The 15934-nt window shown below is 33.0% G+C and overlaps 3 protein-coding genes across 8 annotated transcripts; 2 read left to right on the top strand and 1 right to left on the bottom strand.

The window, feature by feature from the left end:
• The first annotated feature begins 236 nt into the window (after window positions 1–236).
• LOC133289458 (CRIB domain-containing protein RIC7-like) lies at window positions 237–1693 on the top strand. The gene is made up of 4 exons (XM_061487390.1): window positions 237–300; window positions 451–551; window positions 766–871; window positions 1197–1693. Exons 1-4 carry the CDS (start codon window positions 237–239, stop codon window positions 1691–1693), a joined length of 768 nt encoding a protein of 255 aa, XP_061343374.1.
• A 1719-nt stretch (window positions 1694–3412) lies between these two features.
• LOC133289487 (vacuolar protein sorting-associated protein 2 homolog 3) lies at window positions 3413–7190 on the top strand. Of its 2 annotated transcripts, none has more exons than XM_061487438.1 (11): window positions 3413–3633; window positions 3755–3799; window positions 3980–4014; window positions 4329–4379; window positions 4488–4592; window positions 4700–4771; window positions 5539–5610; window positions 5720–5800; window positions 6491–6526; window positions 6622–6677; window positions 6885–7190. In XM_061487438.1, exons 1-11 carry the CDS (start codon window positions 3600–3602, stop codon window positions 6934–6936), a joined length of 639 nt encoding a protein of 212 aa, XP_061343422.1. In that variant the 5' UTR covers window positions 3413–3599; the 3' UTR covers window positions 6937–7190. The 2 variants fall into 2 exon arrangements, with proteins under 2 accessions (XP_061343422.1, XP_061343423.1); XM_061487439.1 differs by having other exon boundaries at window positions 6622–6686.
• A 1156-nt stretch (window positions 7191–8346) lies between these two features.
• On the bottom strand, window positions 8347–14961 carry LOC133289502 (casein kinase 1-like protein 6). 5 transcript variants are annotated; one of them, XM_061487475.1, is made up of 14 exons: window positions 14294–14437; window positions 14139–14179; window positions 13434–13503; window positions 12991–13139; window positions 12812–12907; window positions 11749–11819; window positions 11165–11226; window positions 11014–11077; window positions 10850–10934; window positions 10269–10395; window positions 9790–9866; window positions 9646–9694; window positions 9329–9441; window positions 8347–9073 (listed from the first exon to the last, which is right to left on the bottom strand). In XM_061487475.1, exons 1-14 carry the CDS (start codon window positions 14370–14372, stop codon window positions 8819–8821), a joined length of 1338 nt encoding a protein of 445 aa, XP_061343459.1. In that variant the 5' UTR covers window positions 14373–14437; the 3' UTR covers window positions 8347–8818. The 5 variants fall into 5 exon arrangements, with proteins under 5 accessions (XP_061343459.1, XP_061343458.1, XP_061343455.1 ...); XM_061487474.1 differs by having other exon boundaries at window positions 8352–9058; window positions 9311–9441; window positions 9646–9709; window positions 14294–14961; XM_061487471.1 differs by having other exon boundaries at window positions 8353–9065; window positions 9297–9441; window positions 9646–9709; window positions 14294–14961.
• Between the last annotated feature and the right edge of the window lie 973 nt (window positions 14962–15934).

The raw sequence follows: 15934 nt of genomic DNA, 5'->3' as shown, positions 1-15934 counted from the left end.
AAAAACTGCCTGAAGTTTTTATCTTATCTATTTTTTTCAAATGACATAAGACCATGTTTGCAGGTTCTGAGGAGGAAGGAAGAAAAAAAAAAATAGTAAAAATATATGACTTATCCTCATTGATGGGTTGTCTATGTAACATTTGTTCAATTCAACAATGAATGGATTCTTGGAACATTTGTATAGCTTTATATTACTTTTGTAAAGAGAATTCAAACACATAAGATTTGTTTGACATGTCCAACAACAGTAAGGTGAAGGGCCTCCTTAAAGGCCTAAGATTCATTTCTCAGATATTTGGTATGTAACGTAAATTTCCACTTCTTCTAATTAGTTTTTGTATTTATAACGAGTTATTATATCATTTACCATTCTCATGCATATAGATATAGTAGAAGAAATAATGGTGGTGATTAATTAAAGGAATACCACCACACATTCACTTTGCAGATAATGAAAAAGAACCAGAAATTGAGATTGGTCATCCCACAGATGTAAAGCATGTGGCGCATATCGGTTGTGATGGTCCCTCTGAAAATTCTCCCAGCTGGGTAAATCTCTATTTTCTCAAAAAAAAAAAAATAGTTGTTAATTAACATATTCAAACAAGTAGAAAATTAAGCCACTTATTAACTACTTAATTACTCTTTGTATAACTTTAATGCACTGTGAGAATATAAATGCTTGTGTCATTATGTGTGTCTGTTAGTGTAAATTTTGCATCATTAAAAAAAGGCCTTTGGAGCATTATTTCACTTGTTTCAGATGAACGACTTTAAATCTGTCCTAGGAATTTCATCTGCACCTCTAAATTCTAATGGAGATATTCATAGCAAAGGATCTGACAACTCAGCCAAATGGATCTCTGAAGGTACATAATGTTATGTTTTCATGCTTTGAGTTTGACATACAAAATGTCTCCTTTTGTGATTTCAAATTCAAACTAAGCCAACTTGTTTAATTTAGACCAAAATGAGTGAATGACAAGTAATTAATTAACAAAGTTATAACATTAACAAATAATGATAACTAATCACTTGTCATTCACTGATTCTTTAGCATTCTGACAAGTTGGTATTGGCTTTTCAATTCTTTTTTTTGGTTGAATTGAAACGTATATGGAAAAAAACAAGAATAAAAACCAAAATAATAATAACAGTTATATGAATCTAGTTGTTAAAAATGTTCCCACACAGATTCAATGAAAAGAGATTCAAGGTCTGCAAATTGTCAAGGCCAAGAGAAGGAGTTGCCTAAATCATCAAGGAGGCAATCAAATTCAACAGGAAATATAAGAGAGTCCCATGCAAAGGAAAAGTCAGATAGGCCAAGGCACCCAAAAAAGTCATCAAACCAATCACATCCAAATGATTCGTTCAATGGATCCAAACCCACAGAGCAACTCATGAACATCACTGATATGGATTCAATGCAACTTCATGGGAGTGATTTGCCACCTAGGAGCCAACAAGACATTCCTAGAAGGTCTCACTCCAAGAAGACAAGAGATGCTTCCAATGTTGGTGGCTCATCTAGAATCAGATCAAAAGCTCAAACTAGAGACCCCAATTTGAATGAAGGAACCCCTTCTAGATCCAGTTCCAAATCTAGGAACAAACATAGGTCTTTGGAAGAAAATGAACAAGTTGAGAGAGGATCTAACGAAGATATTTTGAGAAATTACGCAAATTAGAGTGTATTCTTATACTATTAGTTAGTGTTTCGTAGTTAATAATTGAAATTAGAATGCTATTTACCCCCTTCCTTAATTTGTAATATATTGTAGTACTCTACTTTTATCAATTATTAATGTACAGATGTTTATACAATTAGTTAATGCTAGTAATGCACTATAACGTAATTACATGCGTTTCCTTTACAAACATTTTTTTCACTACCGTTAAAGTCACTTGCACTTTTTTTTTAGTTTACACTTAAAATCATCCTCTTGTAGTTATAGTAAGATGTAACTATAGTCATCGGAATACATAGCATTATGTAACATTTATAGAAGATAACACACATAAAAGTGCGTGAGACGTATTTTTTTTTTCTCTTTACATGACGTCATATGAGTCCTATACACTTTTATGTATATGTAGAAAATAATCTTATCTAAAAACATCAAACCCAAAATAAAATATGATTGCTCAACGGCAAACTTGAATACCCAATTTACTTAACTCGAACTAACAACTAGTTATAAATAATGTTGATGTATGATTTATGCAATGTGATGTCAAATTTCAAATTTGACACTGGTGTCAAAGGATCCTGCCTCATATATATATATATATATATATATATATATATATATATGGATTTAGTGTTTGTCATTTTAAATGACATAAGTTATGTCATTTTAGGAGAGAGATAGACACAGAAAAACGGAAATCATGGGAGAGAGAAAGTGGGTGGTTTTTTATAATTTAAAATTCAAATAAAAAAAATTTATGTGTCTGTCTCTCTCTTAAAATGACATAACTTTATGTCATTTAAAATGACAAACACTTTTTTCATATATATATATATATATATATATATATATAGGCAAAATGATTTCTGCAGCTGCTGTACCTACAGCAAGCAAGGATACACGTCCGAATCTTAGGATACAGCAACGGATCCTGAGTTTTATTTTTATTTTTTTTTTAAAAAGTCGTGGGGTCCACTTTTCTGTGTCAGCTGTAGATAACATTATCTACGGCTGCTGCAGAAATGTTAAGCCCATATATATATATATATATATATATATATATATATATATATATATATGAATTGCAACTAGGAATGTAAAGTTGGGCTAAGTTTTGATTTAAATAGATCATATTTGTGTAAAATATTTTAGGTTTGGCTCCTTACCCTGGTCTGTTAATATGTGTAAGCTCAAATTATAAGTATAGTCTGACCTATATTGGAGTAAACATTAAAGCCATAAATTATTTTTATTTTTAAGGGGTAAGATATTGTAATAACCAATTAGTGTTACTACCAATGTTACTACCAATCAATTTTACCATTAGATCGATTATGTTAATTTAACGGTTATATTTAATTTCATCTTTGTATGGTCATGATTCACTATATTTAATGTGAAAACATTAAATATAAGAAATCATGACTATATAAAGGTGAAAATAAATATAAAGTATTAAATATGGAGAATCATAATCATACAAAGATGGAAATAAATATAACCGTTGGATCAACATAATTGATCTAACGGTGAAATTGATTGGTAGTAACACTAATTGATTGTTACAATATCTTTTCCCTATTTTTTAAATTAAAAATCAGATCATTTAATTTTTTTATGCTTAAAATACGTGGAAAAACGCGGTTTCTATAATGTCTTAAAAGAAAAATATATATTGGATTAGAAAAGTGAAAGAGGGCGAAAAGTTAAGAAAGTATATAAAGAAACACGAAAATTAGGATCATTGGATTTAGCAAAGTTTCCACGATCCTTCTTCCCTTTCTCCTTGGGGTTGTGCTGTGTTGTGCATCATCATCATCATCGTAATCATCTCTCTGTAATTGCCTTTGCCCAAGATTTGGGATTGGGTGTTCTCTGCTTCGTTTGATAGTGACACCTCATCATGAACATCTTCACCAAGAAACCCACCGCCAAAGGTTCTTCTTTTTACCTTTCACCAAATTCTCGCTTTCTTAGCTATTTAAATTACCGTTATGTTTTTTGATCCTCAAATTCGTTCTGTTTTGGTTAAAACGCCATGTTTTTCTTTTCACGCAGAGGCTCTTCGGGAGAGTAAACGAGAAATGGCAACCGCTACTAGAGGTATATATATATATTTCAGCATCCATCATATACGCTTTTCTTAGTGTTTGATCCACTTTAACTTCCAAATCAATCAATCAATCAATCACCTCTGAATTTTGATTATTAAGTTAGAGGTGTGAAATTTCCTTGTATGCATTAATATATGTCTCCTAGTTTTCTGATATGCTATTACTACAGGTATAGAGAGGGAAATTGGATCATTGCAATTGGAAGTAAGTATGTGAAACAGTTACTTATTTACGAGTTATCATCCTCTTCCTTAACTTTTGGTGTTATACCCGTGTAAGAATAATATTTCTTATACTCAGACTTAGCTGTTGATATCCTTACATCTGATGACATGACAGTAATTTATTGGATCACATCCATTATATAATTATTAATTTTCAATAAATTACAGTTGTATGCATGTAGATAGACTAAGATTGAATGTAAGTCTTATTATTGTTACACGGATGTAAGTTGATATTCTTACAGAGGTGTATATGGTGTATAAATGTATAATATGGGTTATTTGTGTTATTAGGAAAAAAAGCTTGTTGCTGAGATAAAGAGAACTGCTAAGACGGGAAACGAGGTATGATCTTTCGTTTCTGCTGATATTATGCAGAGTTGAGAAGCTGTGACCTTGATGTGCTGGATGGAGTTTAAAACTGGATATTTTCTTTGACCCTGCATTTCTCAGGCAGCAACTAAAGTTCTAGCTCGCCAGTTGGTTAGGCTTAGGCAACAAATTGCTAATCTTCAAGGTAGTCGAGCTCAGATGAGAGGCATAGCAACTCACACCCAGGTAGATTGTTTAAGGCTTCTTATTTATTTTTTTATTTTTTTGTGATGTGTTTAAGCAGCTATGTGCTTTGTGCTTCTTGTCTTAGCTATCCTTTTCATTTCATGCAGGCAATGCATGCCCATTCTTCTGTTGCTGTTGGCATGAAAGGTGCTACTAAGGCAATGGCTTCTATGAATAAGGTAGCTGACTCAATCTTGTATTTTTTCAGTGCATAATATGCTTGTTCAATTTTATTTTATTTACATAGAAAGTTTAGATTAGAGGAGGCACGTCCCCATGCAAAGTCTGGGAAGACTACCAACATCATCGAGGATTTGAAGTGGGATTACATAGCACCTACCAAAGAGGGAAAATTGATAATTGAACCCAAGCCACAGTTAGCGTGGGCAGAAGGTTCAATTAGTTGTGCCAACTCTTATGGGTGCTTGTTCAATTTTTTCATATTGGGCCATGATAGCAACATTTTGATTGGTTTTATTCAAAAAAAAAAAAAAATAGAGAGAAAGAGAGAGAGAGAGAGAAAAGCCTTTTTTGGGGACAAAGTTCTTATAATGTTTGACACATTGTTAATGAGTGCATGAATACATTTGATGTTTATTCATGGAGCGGTGTGTAAGTTTGTACAAGGTTGAGGGGGTGGGGCATAAAGTTGATGTTTACGGGTTGTTGTGGGGTTCGTGAGATTGTGAAGTTTCCACAGAATAGTCATGAACATCAGATTGTTCTTTTGCACACACATAGGACGGAAGTAAGACTAAGAGAAATGGATGGTGCATGTCCAGGAGAAACTAAAAGGAAAATTGTATTTCAGAATAGCCGCAATGATAACAGCAGTTCTTCTAACTTCCTCTTAGTTAAACAAAACCTTGACATTGGAGTCCATAAACTAATATCTACACCACTTTTTATCTTTTTCCCTTGTGCTAAATTAGAATATTCATTGCAGCAAATGGCACCTGCAAAGCAAGCCAAAATTATGCAGGACTTTCAGAAACAATCGGCACAGATGGATATGACTGTAAGATGATGCTTTAGTTTTACTAATTTTACAAGTTGGAAAAAACAGGAAACCTTTGTTTTTTGTTTCAATAGCTTTTGGACTTAATGGTATATGATTTTATGTGCAGACTGAAATGATGTCAGATACCATAGATGATGCATTGGATAATGATGAAGCTGAAGAGGAGACTGAAGAGCTGACAAATCAGGTACTCCTTCAATTACCATCTATTGCTTATTCTTATTCTTCTTCTTTTCTTCATTTCTTCTTTTTTCTTTTTTTTATTCTGCAATGTTTGCAAGGCTTTTTACTTGATTACTTTTCAAATACTTAACCAATTTATTTCACATGAAGCAGTTTACTAGGAGGAATAACATGTATATCTTGTGTTACAATCCCTAAGGATTAGCGGTGCTCGGAATCATAGGTCCAGTTTTGGATCCTAATCTCAGCAATAACTCACCCTGGGCTTGGGGCAATCGTGAATCAACAACAGCAACCACCAAGCCTTATCCGACTCGGTGGAGTCAGCTACATGGGTCAATAGATGCCACTGGGCTAATCCATAATCTAGTGGAGATAATTAGGGGACTAATCGTGAAAAGCTTAGGATTCCCTTATAGCCCCTAAATTAAAAATAAAATAAAATCAAGAGAAGGGTATGGCTTACTTACCATAATGTTTCCTTCTCAAGACCTGAAGCTACTTTTAAAATTCTGAATATGTTATGATTTGCTGTGGCTTAGTTTAAAATTTTTTGAAAGAATGGTTTCTGATTCACAAAGAGTAACGAGTCTGGATGAGCAGAAGTCGAAGATCTTATTGTTTGGGAATGACATTAGCTTTTGAAATTACCAAAAGAAACTGATGGCAATTTCACTTAACCTTTTTTTGGCAGGTGCTCGATGAAATTGGTGTGGATGTTGTCTCACAGGTTGGAATCTGCTGTTATTAATCTCTGCACTCCCTATAATCTGTCATAATGCTTTTGCTCAAGCTAATTTGTATTGTATTTGAACTCTTTGGCAGTTATCAGCAGCTCCCAAAGGGAGAGTCGCAACAAAAAATACTGAAAACGTCAGCAGGTATCTTCTGTCTTGCTTTAAGGAAAAAAGAAAAAAAATAAAAGTTTAGAGAAAGGAAGATATGAAATTCTGTGTAACTTGTTAAGTCATGAAGAATTTACTGTGGCTCCATATGTATAGTAGTATTGCATGAATAAGTTAAAATTTATTTAGTTGTTTGCTTTCTTTTTAAGTTTGTTTGACCTTTGAAATTTTATGCCATTTCAGCTCGGGCGTTGATGACCTTGAGAAGCGTTTGGCGGCTCTTAGAAACCCGTAATTTTTGTTTGAGATTATGTGATTCTCGATCTCAAGTTTTAAACTAGAATTCTTTCCTGAACTATGTTCTTCTAGGGATTTCATAAGTTTAGTGTGGGTATATGTATCGTTGAAATTATTATGTATCAATATTGATTTATGAAATTCTCTCGTGCTTGAGCCTTATGCAAAGGTTCTAAGCCGAGAAGGACAACTTACTTCTTGTAGTTGGGGATGAATGATAGTATGATTAAACATAGTATTTGTCTAGATGTATCACTGTTTTTTGTGTCTTCTCTTTCCACCTATTTTTACTGCTACCAAGTACATAGAACATTGCACAAATCCGAAATGGGATTACTCAGGTCCTTTGGGACATTGGACACCGGTTGGTATCTAAAAAAAAATAATACTTTACAAGAATGCCAGTGGAACTTTAGAATGACATTATTTTGGAATGATATTGATGTGTTAATATTTTACGTGGAACTTCAGAATGATCATTATTAAATGAGATAGATTCATTGCTTCTGTGGAAGGGAAATGTTGTACACTATTTAATTGCTCATGTAGACCGTGTATTATCAAGAGTTGCTTTTAGAAACTACGATGGTTTTCCCGTAAATAAATTAACCAAAATTTGAAATAACCATTTGATAAAGTGCAAGCATCATCCAGCGTCTCTTAGTTTAAATTTGATCCTTTGCTGTAATAAAAATGTTTTATTCTATTAAGAAATAGAAAGTGTCCAATTAACTTAAAAGTGTTATTCAGTTAAATAATAACTAAAACAGACAATTGTCACTGTAATTATTTGATTTCTATCGTTCCAATCTGCTCCTTAATTGAAAATTTCTTATAAAGCTTTACTAACTGCTACATTTAACAAGCCTTTAGAATTGATTTAATGGTGAAGGAATTGGATAGTGTGCATAAAATTATAGGTTCGAACTTCAATGCCACCGTTGTGTTTAAAAAAAAAAACTGCTACATTTAACGTAATTGAATTGATACACCCCACTCACTCACAAGTTCTAGACCTAACAAGACAAAACCGAGAGGAAAACAGGCAACCTCAAAATAGGTTTAGTTTGGTTAAAATTTGTATCAGTCAATTCTACAATCAAATATTGTTCACTACTTTTTTAAAAGTAAAATTTTGACAACATAACCAAATTTAAAATTCAATTATAGAGGGAAAGAAAACACAAATAAGAAAACTTTTACTTTAAACAATTTTTTTTGGGTGAAATTTAATTTAAACAATTAAGAGAAAGCAAAGTGACACTACTAAAAAAAAAAGAAACAAAAATCTCGATAAAAAAAAAATAGAACCAATAATAAAAAATAGAATACAATAAAACCAACTTTACACAAACAAATTGAACTAGTTTTAGCTTTAAATTTTTGGCAAAAACATCCCCCATGTGAGTATGAGCTGTAGAAGAAATGAGTAGTGGAAGGTCTCATACTACTTATTTAGCTTGAGACCAAATTCGAACTCGTCAATAAATTCGACTCTCATAACAAGGGTAACATAGAGACAGTGCAGTACTGCTGTGTCTCATTGAGAAAAAACAATAACAAGTGTATCATAAACTACAAAACTAGTTCCATCTATTTTTTTTAAAGAGAAAGTAAACACGTTTTTCTAGCAAAAAATTTAAATAATAAAAAAAAGAACCCCAAATGAGTTCTCTGGAGCATGTTACAGCAGCGATCTTCCGAAAATAGTCCACCTTGGTCCAGAAGATGATATCAGGAAGTGATGTCTTTTATGACATCATGGTAACTCAGAAATATACATGAACATGATTTCTGTAATGCTTGAGATCGTTGTTGAATAAACAGGTGCGTTAGAATTTAGAAAAAAATGTCTTGTGACAAAATGAAGATACTTGTCGTTACTTCCTGATAGAGAGGAGCTCAAAGCTACGCAGAGGATCATCGCGATTGGCTCTAGTAGATCCTGAGCGTGTGAAAGTTGGTTGTTGACTTCTATGCGTGGTGGATGGACGGCTACCGGTTGAGGTTAGCCGGCCGGTACGGCTGTCAGTGTGATCACCTGAGGAACTTGGCCTCGTTGATGATGAGATTATGGCTCTTCTTGAACTGCTCCCATATCGTGAGGTACTGCGTCCCTTCTCTTGATCATGATACTGAAAACACAACATAAGAATATCAACATCAACATCATCTTTATTTCAAATTAGTTGAGGTCGGAAATATACAACGTAAGAATAATTTAGAGTAATATAAAGATATATATATATATATATACATATATATATATATATATACATATAGGTTTTGGCCATCATAAGTAAAACAGGAAAATAATATAAGTAATTTTAATCATTTATAGATTCTTATTGTTGGAAAAGAATATTTACCACATCTTTATGTACTGCTACATCCTCAAAAGTCCTATGTTTGGAGTGATCACCACGAGGACTAGAACTTGTTGGGTTCCTCCGGGAGAATGCTTCAACAGCACCAGAGAATTTCTCTCGAATCTCTTTCCCCACTGAAAGAAGCAATTGCATGACCAAGTATTACACTAAAGTAAATTTGGGAAAAGCAATAGTAGTTTGTTTGACCACTATTGATGTCAGTAATGAAAATGATAATTTTAGTTGAATGCTTTCAAAATTCAAAATTCATGTCCATCCATTAAGAATTAGTAGGATAACAAAATTTCGTTGTCTTATTTGGATGAAAGAGAGTGGACCTGAGATCTTTTCTGGCTTTTGTACAGATGGTCCTGCATTCATAGCTTCCTTGCCACCACCATGCTGTTATTTAAACAACAAGTATAGTAAGTGACCTCTACTGGAAAGCAAAATCCAAACGAGCAAGATATAAAAGTACTAACCCGCCCTCTAGAGCTGCTGCTACCAACAGGCGGATACTTCAATATAGTCCAGTCAAAAACATAGTCAAATTGATAGCCTGCATTAACAATAAGGTCCAGATCAATTTGCAATCATTTAACACATTAAGGGTGCATTTGGTTTGGTTTATGTTTTGTTTTCATTTTTAGTTGATATGTTTTCACAAAAAATTTACAAAAATACGACCATGTTTTCAGTTTCACTTTGTTTCTTGATTTCAAGAATTAGCAAAGAAAATGGTGAAAACAAGATTTTGTTGTTTCATTCATCATTTCCTTAGCAAATTCTTGAAAACTAGAAGCCAAATGAAAACAAGGAGACATTTTGTAATTATTAGTCAAAACATATCAACTGAACATGGAAAAATAAAAATAAAAAAAATACAAACCAAACAAACCCTAAGCTTCCAACAAAGTATACTGAATGCCAATATACAAATCAGATATCTTGGGAATAAGACCTTCTCGAATAAACAAATCTCGAAAAAGCCTCTTTAAATATGAATAATCAGGCTTGTCCTCAAACCGCAATGATCGGCAGTAATGGAAATATGATACAAACTCTGAAGGATATGATTTGCAGAGCACCTGTTATACAAGCACAAAATTAACAACCAAGCAATAGGATCAATAAAATTGAAAACTGGAACAGAAGGGAAAAGGTAGAAGCCAAAATATACAAGTTATGCCAACTGTTAAATGCAATGAATATATGATTTAAGACTTAAAAAGTGAATATCAACCTGAGAGCATTTAGTTGGTCATAGCATCCAATATTAGTAGAATAAGTAAATCTAGTTTCTAATGCACACGAGAAACATGCAATTTGGTTAGTACAAATATTCACATTTAAAGCCACAAAGTATTATGGGGCTGGCTCTCAGGCTCGGCCTGTCTTCTAAACCTATATGGCATCAAACGTCCAGGTTCAAGTACAGATCAGGCCAGTCAACATCCAACAAAATTCAAAGCATCAAACTCTAGATTCTGAGGGAATATAAAATTTCTCCAAAAGTCTCACTGATCCAGCCAGTCATAATACCTCTATAGGAGTTGACATCTTCTTCTCACTGATTTTATCGTATTTTTGTTTTTTGGTGCCAGCCTTCAGTCCCTGCCAAGGAAGACTGAAAAGAAAAAATATATATTGTAAAGATATCCAAATTTAGTAGGGGGTAAAGTAGATGTGTCTATCAAGTATCCAACCTTCCTCTTAAGAAGTACATGAGCACATAACCAAGAGATTCCAGATCATCCCTTCTGCTTTGTTCTGCCAACAAAATAAAGTAAAAATAACAAAAGAAAGCTATTGGTTTTCAACACAAAAAGGAACGAACTACCACAACATGTTACTTACCAACTCCTAGATGAGTGTTGACACTGGCATACCGAGCTGTGCCTGTAAGGTTCTTGTTTTCCCTATGCAAGAAAGATAGCTTTTCACAACAAAAGAAATATGAATTTTGCAAAAGCTAAGAAATATAACTATAGTGAAAATTAAAGTAAAAGAACATCTTCATGATGTATTTGGTATTAGAAAGAGAAAATAGAGAAGTAATAGAGACCTGAAGTCATGTTATAGATGACAGGTCAGAAAATGTTTTTGTTCCATTATGCTATTTATGGTGCAGAATGTACTAGATACTAGTTCAAATTTGTGATAAGCATACATACATGCCAGCCAACACAACCACCCTTAAGATAATTTACAGTGAGCTCGATTGTTGTTATTATTATTATTATTATTATCACAGGGAATGATACTAATATAACCTACATTTAGGTGAAGATTATCCACTTAGAAAACAGTATTAAAGTGATGTAAATGCTTAAATCCAATGAAGACCTGTGCAACTAATAAGGTAACAGAAGGTTGGGTTTGTCCCAAAGTGTAGTTTATACTGCACCTTGATATCCTGATATAATGATTAAAAAATTTACCTGTATGGTATGTGCCTATGAGTCTGAAGATCCCTATATTTTTTTGCAAGACCATAGTCAATGACGTACACCTGAAATAAGATACCCAACATGATATAAATATAGTTAAAAGAACTGGAATTTGCACATTCAACTTGACTATTTCTATCAGAATCTATCAATAATTTATTTTAGTGGCACCAAAGAGGATGATTCCATTAAAATAGAATAGAGGTAAATGATTGGGAAACAAGACGTGCTCCTAGAACATCCATCCAAAGGACAATAAAAAGAGCCAGAGGAAGTTTATTGACTAAAATGCTGCCCAATCACTTTGCATGTGATGAATAAAGTAAACACCTGTGAGTTTCAAGGTAGAAAAGTGGCTATTTCATGCCAAAACCTGAGGCAGGGTGAGGTGCTGCCTCATGGTTTATTGTAGAAAACAACTCTTAAATCTTCACTTAATCACTCTAAACCAATCAGGTATCAAATAGGACAAGATAGAATAGCCAATCTACCCTGTGTGAGGGAAAATAAAGGCAGAAAGCTGGGGGGGGGGGGGGGGGGGGCGGGCGGCGCGCGAGATACGGTTTGATGGATTTGTATATTGCAGCTATGTTTGAGTTTTAGGTGGTTGAAGGTCTGAAACTTCTAGGCAAAACCTGAAGTTCATTCATGGAGACACAGCCAAAAGACTAGTTGAGGTGGCTTTCTCACAGTTTTTCAATTGACTGTCTTTTTCTTTCATTCTTCTCTCATCTTAGAGAAGATGCACATTCTTCTCCTTTTTTTCTTGTTCAACCTGAAGCAAACTCATGCAACTTAGCTTCTTACACATAATAGTAGCATAATATCATCATATTATGACTTCCCTTGACACTTTTTGGAAGAACTCAGTTCTCTCAAAGGTACGTATTCCGAAATGTGTTTTGACTGTCTGGGGATTACAATTTCCATTCATATCAAAAACAATAAAATAACAACCAAAATCTTCCAAAATAAATAAGAAGAATAAAAAGAAAAAGAAAAAAAAGGAGAAGAAAAAAAAATGAAAGAAAGCATCTTCAACAAAATAATATACCTGGTTTGCTTTACGTCCTAAGCCCATTAAAAAATTGTCAGGCTTTATGTCACGATGAAGGAAACCTCTTGAATGCATATATTCAACTCTGTTAATCTGAACAATAACATGAAGCAAGTAAAACATTAATATCACTATTTGAGGTGTTTTGTTAGATAATAGTTGTCTTGTTGACTTACTAATTGATCAGCAAGCATCAACACTGTCTTCAATGTTAACTTCCGGTTGCAATAATTGAACAAATCTTCCAGACTTGGTCCAAGAAGGTCAATTGCCATGACATTGTAGTCTCCCTCAACTCCAAACCACTTGAGGTGGGGAATCCCAGCTTCAATAAGGAAACAAATTGGATTACTCAAAAGGAAACATCTCAATTGTTTTCTGATACTTTTTCAGTCCTAGCTTTACTTCAAGGGCACGTCTTAAGACTAATGGTTCTGATTTCATAACAGAAGAAGATTCTAGGCATCAATCAGGCTATCCTCCAGACTCAAGAAAACGGAACATGTACAAATGTTCTGTTACGATTGAGAAACAATTTCAATGTGAAACTTTAGCATTAGGTATTAGCTAATACGTTTAGAACACAAAATGATAAAAAGAAACAGAGTTATAGACTTACTTCCTCCTTGAAGAAGCATATACAATTTTGACTCATAGTGAAGCTGTGGATGCTTGGTCTTCACAGGTTCCTGGAAAATTTTGGGGGGCAGGAGGTGATGGTTAAGAGTAAAAAACAGAGAATATAATGAGCAGACTAATACCATTAACTGATTTAAAAAATAAAAATCTCAAAACACAGCAAAAGAAACAATACGATGAACAATCTAAGATAAACCACAATGTAAGAATGTGAATCAAAGTGTGCATCCATACAGATAAGATGGCATTTCACACGTCACAATCACAGCAATCCATAAAGTGATCTTATTGATTTCTTCTAAACCTTAAGTACTGCTCCAAATTTGTTATTTACTCCAGCAATAAACTATATCTCAAACCAAATGTCATGTATCCATATTGGAACTCCCATAGCATTGATAAAAATATATATATATAGGACGCTTCATCTTCTGAAGTGACCACGTCTACCACATGGGATTTCAAAACACCACAATAGGCACAATACATTTTATAGTCTAAAAACATGTTCCACACAAGGTAAATCAAGATGGTTTGATCTTATAATAAATCTACTATACTAAAAGTGCAATCAGAAGATTTATTACAGACGATTCTAGAAATTCATAAAAGAATTAAACAATTGATCATTTTGCCCCATCTAAACATAAAAGATGGATAAAAACTTTAAAAGAACTTAACATACCAGCTTGACAGCCACCTCCTCTCCAGTTTGTACATTAACAGCTGACATAAACAATGGAAGGAATATGTTAACAACAAAATAAGAAAATGCTACAAAAGGAAGATTACTATTAATATTTCCATAAAAAAGAAGAAGAAGAAGAAACATGAGCATACCTATATAAAGCTCCCCAAAAGACCCACTCCCAATTTTCCTTCCCAGTTTAAACTTCCCAGCAATCACATGATCCATCATGAAATGACCTTCAATACACCTAAACCCAGTAACTATAACGAACTTTTTCTGCTCAGATTTGTTCCCAATTCAGCACCCAATTGTGCATAAAGGGGTTCAGCAGGTCAAAAAATCCAAACTTTATTCTCAAATCCAATGAGATTTCCCAATCTATTCTTCCGATTAGTCGAGAAATGGTAATATAGCGTAAATCCAGGATAAAAAGGAACCAAATTTACAAAAATCTAACATCCCCAGCAACGAAGATGAAATATTTATTATTCAAAATACAACACCACTTTCTCCAGCTACATTCCTTTACCATACATAACCCAAATCAATCACCCCAGACCACGGATTGAAGCCCTAATTTCCAGATAACATAACCGCATTGACCCCAGAAAATAAAATGTTAATGGGTATCAGCAACAAAACAAAAAATTGAACCTTTCAAAAAAAAATATTTAACAGAAAGAACAAGAGGAGAAGATTAAGGAGCCTGTGTTGAAACCAGGTAGGAACAAGAGTAATTCCACAAATCCAAAGTTTGGACTTTAGAGAGAGAGAGAGAGAGAGAGAGAGAAGAATGAGAAGGGAAAAAGCTGGCTAGAGATTATAGTAATCGTTGGTGTGTTTTGGTTGTATTTTAATTTTAATTAGTTTTTTATTAATTTTTCTTTACTTTTTTTCTCCTCAAATTTAAAAAAAAAAAAATTTCAGTGAAATGTTTTGGAAAACGAAAATTGGTAGAATATGACAAGACGAGGGGTTAACCGATACCTTCTCTTTCTGTCCCTCACGTTTTGGCAGTCAAACTGCTTCGCCTCTGTGGCTCTGTCTTTGATTCTTTCTTTTCTTTTCCCTTTTTATTTTTTTATTACTTTTGTTTATTTCCTTTTCTTTTTAGTCTATGCTTATTTTGTTGCTTCTTTTATTTGATGATTGCTTCTCTTTTATGTTGTACTTTTAGTTAAACTACTTTAACTAAAAAAAGTATTCTGAATCTGAGTTCAGTTTTTACGTCAACAAAATTAAATTTCTTCCTAAACAATTTTAAGAATGCGCTTCCTATTATTATTAAAAAAAATTGTATTTTAAAAAATAATTTTTGAAAATATTGTTGACTCAACGTTCAACCAACCCTTTATGAACATACTCCCTTATGATGTAAAACAAAATAAAAATCAATGACATGCAAAAATTTATGATATTTCTTAGCATACTTTATTAGTTGTTGTATAAAAATTATTGCATGTTCCGGGTGTGTCAAGTAAAATTGTGTTTATATTATTTATATATTGATAATTCAGTTTTAATCAATCATAAGATTTATTACTTATTTACAGATTTATTACTTCAATCTTTTTTATCTTAAAATATATATATATATATATATATATATATATATATATAAAGATGAATGTTATATTTATTACCATTTTAGCTTTATCACTTTTACAACCTGATTAGTTATCATTGGATTAATTTAAAATCAACGATTGAAAACTAAAAAAAATTAACTATCATTGATTTTGAATTGATCCAACAGTAACCAATCAGATATGATAAGCCTAAAATAATGG

Source organism: Gastrolobium bilobum, unplaced genomic scaffold, assembly GCF_033153095.1.
Source record: "Gastrolobium bilobum isolate Gb01-03AN ecotype WA unplaced genomic scaffold, APGP_CSIRO_Gbil_v1 utg8959, whole genome shotgun sequence".
In the NCBI taxonomy this organism is placed as follows: domain Eukaryota; kingdom Viridiplantae; phylum Streptophyta; class Magnoliopsida; order Fabales; family Fabaceae; genus Gastrolobium; species Gastrolobium bilobum.
This window is presented reverse-complemented; position numbering and strand designations above follow the sequence as displayed.

What these genes read in the sequence shown, in the direction of transcription:
- LOC133289502 (XM_061487471.1), bottom strand. Translation starts at nt 14,372, where the DNA reads ATGATGGATCATGTGATTGCTGGGAAGTTTAAACTGGGAAGGAAAATT. An exon ending in TGATGCTTGCTGATCAATTA is followed by an intron (nt 12,908 to 12,990) that starts GTAAGTCAACAA and finishes GTTATTGTTCAG; the next exon opens with ATTAACAGAGTTGAATATAT. An exon ending in CAACACTCATCTAGGAGTTG is followed by an intron (nt 11,078 to 11,164) that starts GTAAGTAACATG and finishes TTTTGTTGGCAG; the next exon opens with AACAAAGCAGAAGGGATGAT.
- LOC133289458 (XM_061487390.1), top strand. Translation starts at nt 237, where the DNA reads ATGTCCAACAACAGTAAGGTGAAGGGCCTCCTTAAAGGCCTAAGATTC. An exon ending in CTGAAAATTCTCCCAGCTGG is followed by an intron (nt 552 to 765) that starts GTAAATCTCTAT and finishes CACTTGTTTCAG; the next exon opens with ATGAACGACTTTAAATCTGT. An exon ending in AGCCAAATGGATCTCTGAAG is followed by an intron (nt 872 to 1,196) that starts GTACATAATGTT and finishes GTTCCCACACAG; the next exon opens with ATTCAATGAAAAGAGATTCA.
- LOC133289487 (XM_061487439.1), top strand. Translation starts at nt 3,600, where the DNA reads ATGAACATCTTCACCAAGAAACCCACCGCCAAAG. An exon ending in TTGGATCATTGCAATTGGAA is followed by an intron (nt 4,015 to 4,328) that starts GTAAGTATGTGA and finishes TTGTGTTATTAG; the next exon opens with GAAAAAAAGCTTGTTGCTGA. An exon ending in GTGTGGATGTTGTCTCACAG is followed by an intron (nt 6,527 to 6,621) that starts GTTGGAATCTGC and finishes ACTCTTTGGCAG; the next exon opens with TTATCAGCAGCTCCCAAAGG.